The sequence below is a fragment of the Micropterus salmoides genome, unplaced genomic scaffold, assembly GCF_014851395.1.
Source record: "Micropterus salmoides isolate LMB-PRFRI ecotype aquatic unplaced genomic scaffold, ASM1485139v1 Ms_hic_scaffold_20, whole genome shotgun sequence".
NCBI classification, from domain to species: Eukaryota; Metazoa; Chordata; class Actinopteri; order Centrarchiformes; family Centrarchidae; genus Micropterus; species Micropterus salmoides.
Window position 1 is genome coordinate 5,857,425 of NW_024041151.1, and position 12,335 is coordinate 5,869,759.

Below are 12,335 nucleotides of genomic sequence, written 5' to 3' on the forward strand. Positions count from 1 at the left end.
CAGCTACTTGTTTCACAAAGTTACTGCTTCTAACTCACTCAAACATATCTTAGATGCAGCAGTGGAAGAAGTACTCAGATCATTTACACAAGTAAGAAAAAGTAGCAATACCACATTGTGTAGAACTACTAATATACGTATATTTTTATAAAAGTACAAAAATATTGATCAAAATTGCATCAAAATGTACTTAAAGTACAAAAAGTAAAAGGTGGGGCTAATTTTAAAACAAGACAGTGATTATCTGTCCCTTAGTCAAGTATTTTATATTTGAAAATGTATAAAGGGAAATCTGGGGCCCTGACGCAGCTGATAACATTAATAATTATATTGTTATCTATAATTTAAAGGTCCTATGCTTATGTTTGACAGTAGAGGAGATGCTGGATCATCAGCCAGATTAAGCACTGTTCTGCAGAGCTCTACTTATGTTTTAAAAAAGGGAGGATTGTAGTGGTCAGTGTGAACATCAGTAATATATCCTAGTATATTTTATTCACTGTAGAAATTCAGAATGTAATACTGATTTGCTGATACTGACCAATACGCAACATGTAAATATGTACTGGCAATTATTTTTTTCCACTTCAAACACTGATTAGATTCAACTAGATTGTCATTGCACAAGTACAGAGATAATTAAATGCAATTTAACATCTAACTGGAAGTGCAAAAGAAGAATAAAGTTTGGACAAATGTACGTATGTATAGCGGTAATATCTGGAAAGGGTAGATATGAATAGTTTAAAATATAAACAGTACAAAACATGTGCAGCAGTTACCGTAGGCAGAATATATAGTGCAGGTATAAGTACAGGTAATGGCATAGTAAGACATTATATTCAGAGTAGACAGCTGGAGGTATGGAGTATGGTGTATACAGTAGAGATCTGATATACGCAGTATGGACAGCAGTATAAATAGGTACGGGGGTATGTGAGACCAGGTAAGTGTATGTCCAGTAATGTGGCAGTGGTAAGATATATAGTATCTAACCCTCTTGTATAGTTTAATTTAAACAATTATATGTCATATTATTATATTTGCTGATGATATTTTGTATTAATAATCTGAATGTATAAAGTAGCTAAAGCTGTCAAATAAATCTAGTGGAGTAGAAGTACTGTACAAGTACTTCAGTAAATGTACTTAATTACTTTTCACCGCTGCTCAAATGTAAGAAATAAAGAGTCCATTGTCTGTGCGCTTGATGCTGCTGATCGATGGAGACAGAGTTGGTCAGGTTCAGGACGAGAGCCCAGTCAGTCTGCTGAGCCTCAGTGGCGACAGCAGTGACAGAGCGGGTCAATGGCTGACAAGGGAACAGCTCACGTGACGGTAAACCCCAGTGGAGCTTAACATCAACTGGAATAAGAAGGACTTCTGCATCTGTTAGTTATATTTTTTTGAGGGGAAATTGTGGGGGTGTTCACCTTTTATCTAAAATTGCATCATCCACTTTTTGAAAATAAAATTCAGGCAGAATACAAGAAAAGACATCCCACTCTTTATTTTTAAGTTTCCAAGGGCAAACTGTTCGGTTTCAGGCGTGGGGGAGGACACAATGAAGTCAAAGGCACTTCAAAAGAAAATAAAGTGAACGCTATCTTCTGCATTTGACATTAGAGTCTTTCAAATAACCGGTATGAAGAAATTGGTTATTGTGCTTTCCATTACAATGTAAATAGTAAATAGCGCTGTTATTAATACACCAACCTTTTAATCACTTTTAATTTCCTTGGTGTGGAATTCAACGAGTTAAAATACCTTTTCAATAACAGGAATGCAAATTAACTGGAATTATTTCAGTACTTCCCAGCAGTATATAACTAATTATAAATAATTTCTTTTGTTATAATTAATTAAATCTACGCAAACCTGAGCCCGGACAAGCGGCAGAAAATGGATGCATGAATTAAATAATTAAAAATTATTAATTAGTTCATTATAATGCTTGCAAAAATTGACACTTGTCCATTATGAGAAGAGCTTTACTACTGTAGCTGCAGGAGTGACAGTGTTTGTGTTTGTCTGATGGTGCTCAACTCCACAGCTGCCTGCAGCCCAATCCACTGTCACAACAAGTGTGTAACTTCTCCTGACAGTCTGCAATCGGATACAAAGCTTTTTATCACTTACATTTAGACATTTTGACACCTTCTAAAAGTAAATACTTTTCCAGACCTGCAGATAACCTGCTGACAGACCTCATACCTTATGATAAGTAATGTTGTACATCGATCTTTAATACAAAGAGCACTGTCTTTTACTGTATTATCTATTAATGTTCAATTCTAACAAGTTTTCAGAAGAACAGAATAGAATTCATGTTTTTATTAAAGCAGAAAAAACAAGCAGAGGGAGGCGTCTGACAAGTGTCTGCAGTAGAGCTGTAATGATTACTCGATTAACCAATTAACTACTATTAATTTGACTATTTTGATTAATCACTTTGAGAAAAAATGTACAATATTTTCTTGTTTCTTTACTCCCTTATGACAGTGAACTGAATTTATTTGGGTTGTGGACAAAAGAAGACATTTGAGGACGTCGTCTTGGGCTTTGGGAAACGCTGATTGACATTTTTGACAATTTTCTGGACCTAGCAACTAATCGATTAATCAAGAAAATAATCGACAGACTAATCAGTATTGAAAATCATCGTTAGTTGCAGCCCTGGTCTGCAGTTTTTCTTCTCAGGACAGCCTGTATGTAACCTGTGAGCCAGAACCCAGGGCACAAACAAAAGTTCATCACTGACTTCCTGCTGCTCCTTAAGCTTGTGATGATCACAGTCCCCTCCCTTATTGACAAAGCTAGCTTGACAATAGGCAAGCTAGTTAGCTCAGAGACCTTTTATTCCTCTAAAACTCTTCATTAAATGAAATGTACAAACCTGAAAACAAAATGTCTGGCGGGAGTACACGACCCAGTGCGGAGAAAACTCGGACACTGTTGTGACTGACTAGTGCAAGCAGTCACGGCTGGCTGCTTCCATCACCTACACTGCATGTCCCTATGTACCATTACTTAGTTAAAGTATGTTATATATTAGTAATTGAAACCATTAAACAAATACTAACACTTCTCATAACAACAAACAAAGCACACATTTAGACACCAAGGAGGAAACACAGATTCACATTACTCCCATCCACCTAAATCTATTTGTGTTTATATAAACCTACCCAGGTTGGAAGAGGCTCGGCCCTGAGCTGCCCTGTCCTGCAGCTCCTGAGCAATTTCTAGCTGGTGTTGGTGGTACTGACGTGCCCTCTCCAGGTCCTGCAGATCATACATTTTAATTTATTACATTATGTAGAACTTACAGAATGTCAGAATACCCCTGATGTAGTTTTTCAGTTAACCGTCTTTAAATGGCTTCATACCAACCTGCATGCATCGAGCAGCGTGCCCCAGACCAGCATATGCCCTCATCTCGATCGCTCTGTCGCCCTGCTCTTGTGCCAGCTCCAGCACTCGCATATGGTAGGATATGGCCTTGTCGAAGTCCCGTTGAGAGTGGTAGGCGCTGCCCAGGTTGCTGTACGCTCGAGCCTCCTCACGCCGGTTCTCCAAAGTCTGCCAAAGACATCTTCATTTCATTTTTACTCAGAAACTGTCTCTGGTCCCCAAAGATCAGAAACTACTTCCCTTAAAATAGAATTTCTTTATCAGCAGGCATACATGGCTTCAAATAAAGCAAAAACTGACTTAAAATTAATCTCAGACGTTGAAATTCAGTTTGAAAAGTTTAGAAAGATGGAGATGGAGCCCACACACATCAAACAGATGGCATTTTGTTAAGTTACAAGCTGCAACATTTCCAGCTTTTGTCAAAACAAAACTACTTTATAAACTTTCAGAACCTTTATTCTGGTACAAATCTGTCAACAGATGGTCAATTTGTATGTATAGAGCGAGAGCGCTACAAAGACTGAGATGTTGTTGGCTGCAGTGGCTGGCTAGCTTAAAATTCTGCACTTCATCCAAAAAAAAGACAACAAACATAAAAAGTGAAATGTGCACAGATTAATGTCTTTTGTTACTGTACGTGTAACATTTGCTTGAAGAGCTGCACAGTGGTACAAATATCTACAGGCTCAGCAACCAGTGTCCTGAATATGCAATAACTTTGTTATAAAATACTGCATTCAGCAAATGATAGATGTGGTAAAATACACACAACGACATTAGAAAAACTCCTGAATGAAACATCCAGTAAATGTTGCTGCAACCCTTCCAAAAAAAAGCAGCCCCCCCCCCCCCTGTTTAAATTTAGTGTTGAAATACAAATCACCCTTCTCTCTATAATAAACCTGAATTCAATTACTGGATGTAGCTGATGACTTTATGTTTAGTAAGTACCTCTAGTTGGGTGATGTATTACATGTCTACATGGGATATCCATTTTTAGCCTGTTTGTTAAACAACATCTTTCCTGCGAATATACTTTAACTACTTTTCCATGTGGGAGCCACAGAAATGAATCTATCAATCAATCGAGGTAACAGGCATAATCTGATTTACGAGACGATGTGTAGTTTGTCACCATTGTTGTCATGTTTTTAACATGTTATTAGGTTGAAGAAACACATACTTTTCTAAGGTAATTCTGACGTTAAGTGGCGATTCAGTATTTATTATTTTTGTTACTGTCAACAAGTGAGATCAGTATCATCCTGAACGCTTTGGATAGGAAGCTGTATCGCTCCTGATGAGCAGTTTGCATGGCGGCCATTAGCGTATGAATGCGTGTGTGAATGTGACAAACATTGTAAAGCGCTTTGAGTGGTCGCTAGACCAGAAACTGCTGTTTAAACACAAACAAGTCCATTTACCATTTAGCTGCAGATGAATCCAGATGTGGTGCTCTAGTGAGTATTTAGGGCAGCAGCAGGTGTATGTGGGACTGAGTCAGAATAAACTACAGTTTGTGTTCATGGTGATGAAGGAACATGTCTCCCAGTGCAGCAGTGACACTCACTGATGGGTTTTTGGACAACAGCGGAGTTTTATGGCTCAGAGGAAGAGGAGACATCAGGCTTTGATACACAGATGATACTTGTTAGTGGAAACATTCCCTGTTGGTTTTGGTCTTTCCATGAATTTTGTTGACAATAAAGCAGAACATACAATACGTTGTGGGAACAACCTGTAATCTGCCAGAAGAGTTTAGGAGGAACAAAGTTTCCCCCCATCAGAGACATTATAGATCATAGATGTAGTACTGCACCTTTGAAATGTCCAAGTGCTGCTCGTGGCACTGAACTGCATTGGTGAAGTCTCCAAGTGCCGTGTACACAGCGCCCATGTTGCCCAGCTGGCGAGCCTCGGAGAGCTGGCACTGGGTTTGTCGCGCCAGCAGCACACACTGTTTATGGCTCGCCAGTGCGTTGGGGTAGTCACCGATAGCTGTGTACACATGGCCCAGACTGCTGAGAGCATCGGACGCAGCCTGAAATCACACCAACATACACCGGTTAGTAATCAGAGCCCAGCAAAAAAGCACAAAACCATGCACATAGTGCCAGAAAAGATCTGGGAATGTGGTAAACTGGCTAAAAAGAAGTCAGACACAAGCAGTCAGAACTTAACTGTACTTGTTATAGTTGTGCTTATATTTAGATTTGCATTTATATGAAACTGGATATTGTTAAAGTATTTTTTACTTATACCAGTATTCGAGGATGATTCGGCTGTTTTTTCTTGTTTTTAATAGGGGCGTACTCACACTTGGGCAGGCTGTCCGAGCACAATTGTTTTTCACAATTTTATCCAATTATTATTTTACCATTAGTATTGTTTATATAACAGGAACAATGCGCAGTACGTCTAGCAATGTAATGTATGTATTATATAATGTATAGCACCAGATACAGCTAAGGGCTATGAATGTGGAGCTAAATCCAGTGTCAGACTCAATCTTAACAATCAAAGTCAACCCTGATGAGCGTATCAGCATTTGGAGTTTCTTAGATCTCAATCATAGCGCCTGGACAGTAAGAGGACGCTGTTTAGAGAGAATGTAAAAAGAGAGAGGGGACAAAAATAGGATAAGCGAGGGGGATATCACCTCCTGCCATCCCATATGGAAACGTTTCCTTTGGAAGATGCACACATAGCTAATCTCTCACATCCTATTAGACCCTGCTGTGAGCTTCTCACCCTGCGCCGCCACCACTCAGATTCCTGCAGTTCTCTTATTGCTGTATTTTAGTTAGCACATAAGATACTTTTACAGCACTTTGAGCCGTCTACTGATTTTTAGCGCCGCTCTTCGTGCTAATTACAGGACCTCTTCAGGCATAATACCATGCAAATCATGAAGAGTGTGTTTCAGCTAATGTTCACACCGTTGTTGTCTTCACATGAACTCACACACACTCACACACACACACACACACACACACATAGCTCCCTCTTGTAAAACTCTCTAGTTTGCTTCTCTGATTAGACTGAGAGAGACATGAGACACGGTTTGCTGCACTCCTGCTCTTGCTTTAGTAATTTGAAACCTGCCTACTCATTTGCTAACTAATCTTACGGTTATTGGTATTGATTGGTTCTCTATCAGAGGAGTCATGGGAAATAATCGTCAGGTAGAGAAAGTCTGTTTCTAATTAACCAGGAAAATTAAGAAGGCGAGAGCAACATAGACTGTATTGACAAATTTCAAATTTATCATTGTGTGTTGTGTCTATAGGTGTGAACACATACACCTTCGTACACACATAACGCACAAAAACATAAATATTATTTAGAGATAGAGATATAGACTGTTAAACTGTTTAAAATGACTAAATTCCAACAGTTAATATTTTAAAAGTGTTACACAAAATGGGTTTGCAACTGTACATTGTACAATAAAATAAATTTAAATCAAACTAAATTGATTATTAGACTAGAAATAGAATATATTTCACAGGATGGATATAGTTTTTATATTATGTGCCATGTAAGAACACAAATATAAAAATAACAGTCCTTCTGGCAGTTCTGATGTGGGGGCATTCACTGGCAAAGGAATAAACACTCAGTTTTCACATTAATTAGACACGTCAACATTTCTGTCTTTACATAGGTCTGACGATCCCTCAGTTTTACCATCAGCGCCCGAATCTCAGTCTGCCATCTACATTTTGGCTGCAGCATCTCAATGCAAATGAGGGCCAGTGGGAATTCCCAACACCAGACACAGTGTTCTCCACCCCAAAATAATAAACAGACATTTTAGGAACATGTGTCGAGCCATCGTTAATGTTATAAATTACACCCGTACTTTGACTGAAACTTTGGTTGATATCTTTGCATTTATCTCAACAAGTATTGGATGGATAGCCATAAGTTTGGTACAGACATTCATGTTCCTCTCAGGATGAGAGGTAAAAACTCCCCTCACCTTTCTTTCTTCTAGCACCACCAACTCATTTTACAAGGATTTCTTTTAAAATACTTGTAAAACGAGTGACATTCCAGCCTCAGCTGTACTTTGAGTTTTATGCTAATTAGCAAATGTCACCATGCTGAAACGCTAAGCTAAAATGGTGAGCATGGTAAACATTATACCTACTTAAAATCCACATGTTAGCAGCTCTGTTAGTTAGCTCTCATCAGAGAGACTGATATTTGCTCGGCTCTGATCTGGGATTTCCCTGCCCTTCCACACGCTTATGTGGAAAGCCATGATGGAGAGCATCTCCCTGCCCATCCATGTGCATACATGGAAAGCCTGAGCCAGAGAGCAGCAAATATTGCCCTAGGGAACTTGCCAATGAATGCTAAGAGAGGAATCAGTTGATGTGGGTGGCTTTGAGACGGGCTGCTTTCAGTTCATGTGCTGGGATTGTGAGCTGAGCTGGACTTTGTTGCCTGCCTGAACTAACGCTATGCTCAATTAACATGCTGATTTTAGCCTTCAGCATTTTATTGCTTGATAACTTCGTGCGAAGTTTCTAGGAAACAATCTCCACAAGCAGCTGATCAGAAACATGAACGGTCAGTTAAAGCCTGTAGTGTTGATGTGTTGGTGGAGAGGAAAGTCTAAAACAGTCTTGTTTCCCTCACAGGAAACACGGCACCTGTAATAATGATTCTGATCTGTTGAACGCAGCACACATCTTATATCTGTGAACACACAGTGATGTAGTTATCAATAAACCCTGTCCTGAGGTACAGACTCTCACTGTAAAAAGGATCTCCTAAATGTAATCACAGTGACCCTCTGAACACAAACAGCATTTGTGTGTCTTCAGTTGCTGTTGATTCTACAGTGTGACTGCACACAGACTCACACCAGCAACACACACACACACACACACAAACATGCACGCAAACTCCAAAATTAAAATATGACTTTGACCTTTCAAAGTACACAATGAGGGACAGCAAAGAATAAGTCAGACTATAATGAAATATTTTCAAGTTTAAACAATGTGAGAGAGTGGAGGAGAAGGAGTTATGAATTATTAAAGAGGGGTTATTAGCATGTTCGTTACTCATTTATATCCCAAAGGTTCTCTCCTTCTCTCTTGGATTCTTCAACAGAAACACAACAGTCAGAATTAAATTTCCTGAAGAACAAAAAAAAAGAAAAGAAAATCATAGAAAGAAAATAATTAAATAAAATTACAATTAAATGACATAGATACATTTATACAAATATGTACCAATTAAAGGTTTTTAGAGTGACAACATACAAAGAAATCTCCTCCAGCCATTTAACACACACACACGTCCATCTTAGTGCAATAAGACAAAGAAAACGAGGACAAACTCCTGAAAAAACTGCATTCAAAATATTACAAAAGTGAAAGTATAAAAGTATTATTAGCAAATTGTACTTGATGTTTTAAAAGTGAAAGTACTGCTTCTGCTGTAAAATGTCTCCTGTGCCTGATATCAGATCCTGATCCTGTCACCGCTGATGACTCAATGTTAGAGCAGTTTCTTACTGCTGTAGCTGGTCGAGGTGGAGCTAGTTTTACTACTTTATACATTTAGCTGGTTTAAACTACTTTATATACAGTTAGTTGGTTTCCAACCTAGGGGTTTGCTCCCTTTAAGGAGTCACTCTTTGGTGGAACTGCTAACAACTCAGAGACGTCTGAAACACGACAAGGAGCCACAACTCAAAGTACTACATCACGTTCACCCATTCACCCGCTGATGAAAAAGCCACAGGAGCAATTTGGGGTTCAGTATCTTGTATCCTGCTCAAGGAAACTTCGACAGGAGGAGAAAGAGGAGCCGGGGATCCAACCTATTAGTTACTATTAACTAAAGATGTCAGATTAAGGTAATGTAAAAAATAAAATATATACATCTGAAGAATAGTGTAGTTGAAGCACACAATTTTCACGTAAAGGTACGTTAAAACTGTACAGTACTTTAGTAAATGTACTTAGTTACTTTCCACCACAGAAAACTACCTTTAATACAGCTACACTATGTGGAGTGGGTGAGGAAAAAACTTCTGTTCCAATGCCTGCGAGTAGATAAGACACATTTCACGTTCCTGTAAATCCGAGCCTTAATGAATGCTCAAAACTGTCACTGAAAACAGCCAAACTGACCTTTAGTGGAATTTACCACTTCTAATTACCATCAGGACGCCCCGCTCTTTTCATCTCTGTTCACGTGTGTCTTTGTGTGTGCTATACACGTGGGTGTGTGTGCTCAAGAAAGACGACGGCACACATCCACTGAAATCCCAATTCCCAGCAAAGTGATGAGTGTAAACACATAAAATCCAGTTGACACATCTCTGAGGCAGGACAGGGAGATTTAATAAATGACGAGAAGGCCTCTGTGTGTACAGTCAACTGGCCAGACGAGTGTTTGATTTCCCGCAAGGACACATTGTTTCCCCTGCACGAGAAAACACACAAAAAAAAATCCAATCATGTTGTGTCTGGGACTCTGAGCCGGCCCACAGTATGTCTGTGTTTATATATATGAAAAAGATGGAGAGATTGACAACTGTTGTCATTTTGCACAGAAAGAAAACCAAAGAATCATAATATGCAACCTGTCGTCACGCTTTATTTTTATATAATGCTGCAGGAAAGCACCAAATCTCATTAGGAGGGTCTGTGCTGGCAAGAAGAGAAAAACCTTGTGAGTAAAAATGTGTAGGAAGGAAAAGATGAATCACTAAATCTAATGCATGAAAATAGAGATGAATAGAGACAGAAAGATTAGCGGTGGCACTGCCTCCTCTGCTCGATAAACTGGCAGCGATAGATGCAGGAGGTTTTGAACAGCGATGCTCAATCACCCAAAAAATACGAGCTTTTCACCCTCAGCATGGGATAAAGGAAGAAATTAGTTCTCCTGCTGCATCAGAGGGAAATGACAGATCTGAGTTAACTTGGTTTGTGTTGGTCTGACTCTGAGAGACTCAAAGTCTGTGTCAGTTCAAACCTCAGAGTCTACAAAGTGAAGCCAATGTGGAAGTGCCTTAAAACTGCATTGTTTCTAAAAGCCAGCAGGGGGCGACGCCACTGGTTGCAAAAAGAGGTCAGATTGTATAGAAGTCTATGACAAAATGTTTCTACTTCTCACCTGATTGATTCCCTCAGAAAACACTTTCCTAATGACTTTATGGTCTCAGTCGTTAGTTTCAAGTCTTCTTCAACACAGCATGATGTTCATTTAGTAAATTATGATCCCATTTAGAGGAAAATAGACCAGAAAGCAGTAGATGTTTTAGAGCATGGCTATCTTGTGATTGACAAGATAGCCATTGACCTGTCTATCAGGATAGAGGCAACTCATACCCGCTGCACAGTGTAAATTTAACCAGTGTCATTGAAAAAGCTTTTTAGGAATTGGAATATTAATATGTCCGCTAGGCTATGAAGATTTTGTTTTAAGCCTGTTTTTCTCCAGCCAAAATCAGCAACACAGTTAACATGAATTACGGATGCACCTTACTAACCAAGCTAGGGAGCGCCACCCTCTCGTTGCAACGACTCTCAGTCTGTCTTCGCCGCCACAGTCTCTTAGTGCTCCCTTCCACCTCAGTGTTGGTCCATGAAAAGAAATATCTGATGTGGTTCCAGGGTGCGAATGAGCCCCTTCATAAGACATCAGCTCCCCTAAACACATGATTTGTGATATTTTTGGGGGTCAAAATATTGACAGCTTGCTTTATTGAGATTAATCTCTATATTTCTCTATCATCATGGATCATGTGGAGCATCAGCCTTCATCCAGCCAGAGGGAACAATCACCTGCCGTACGCAGCGGGCCGGTCGCTCCTCTGTCTTCTGTCCCTGGTCCGCCCCACTCCCTCTCCGTGCTGTGAACGGTTCATGATCGTTCCCTCTGGCTGGATGAATGTTAGGCATGATCCATGCACTATTGCTGCTGGGGGCTCCCTGCAGCGCCACGCAACTTTCTAAATTCTTCCCTCTCACGGAGAAAAGAAAGGTCAGGTCGCAAACACAGCCGCAGCTGTTGTGTGAAGCGTAATTGTAGCAAAATGGTTACATATGTTAATAATAATAATAATATTAATAATTATTATAATAAGACAAAATAATAAGACAAACATGCCTTACTTTCACAGTTAGCCCCAGGCCTACATGCTTGCAGCTATTAATAATTCAGCAGTAAGAATCACAGTCTGTCTCCCAACGTCCCGTCCCACAGGAGCAAAAAACTGAATCTGAAACTGCGGAGTAGACAATCTGCTTCCTGTATTTACCGGCATGCCCAGTGTACATGAACGGCCCCTCGATGTGTGTTTTCAGTCATTTTAATATAGGCCTAGACGGAGATCAGTTCTGGTACACAGCTAAAACGATGGTGTGGACGGAGATCATTTTTGTTTTAAAACGAAAGCGTAGTAGATGTGGATGTAGCCAAATTTCTACTACAACCACTAAGTGTTAGTTTAGCAATCAGTCCTGCTCCCTGTTACCTTGTGTCTCCGGTGTCTTTTGGATTTTCTACGCGTTTATGTCGTTTTGGATTTATTTGCCTTTTTGTTATTATGGATTTCCTTTGCCTCATTTTAAACTGCCTACCTCACCTCTGCTGTAAGTTCCACTTCAAACTACATTAACAGCATCTGCTCTACGTGGTGTCTGCACCAGGGTCCAAATACTCTACTTCCTGTGTCAGCACTGAGCTAAACATAACACAAATATTTTATTTTGTCTCACCAACACTCCACAATTCCATTTACAACAATGTAAAACAGAGTGAATGTTTGGAATTTCTACTTGATAAACAGGCTTACACAATTAATTGATTCCCCAAAATGTTGCTTATTCACGTTCTTTCAAAGTGTTTCAGCAGTGGACTGAATTATATTGCGAATGTGT

The 12,335-nt window shown here is 39.5% G+C and overlaps 1 protein-coding gene across 3 annotated transcripts in view; it reads right to left on the reverse strand.

Annotated features, from left to right (window-relative positions):
- The window catches only part of ttc28 (tetratricopeptide repeat domain 28), a 165,139-nt gene that overhangs the window by 40,052 nt on the left and 112,752 nt on the right, over positions 1-12,335 (reverse strand). For all 3 annotated transcript variants that reach the window (XM_038733108.1, XM_038733107.1, XM_038733109.1), the window contains 3 exons: positions 5,237-5,458; positions 3,394-3,582; positions 3,189-3,285 (listed from right to left, as the gene is read on the reverse strand). In XM_038733108.1, coding sequence (XP_038589036.1) covers positions 3,189-3,285; positions 3,394-3,582; positions 5,237-5,458 — 508 coding nt within the window. The remainder of the gene's footprint in view (positions 1-3,188; positions 3,286-3,393; positions 3,583-5,236; positions 5,459-12,335) is intronic.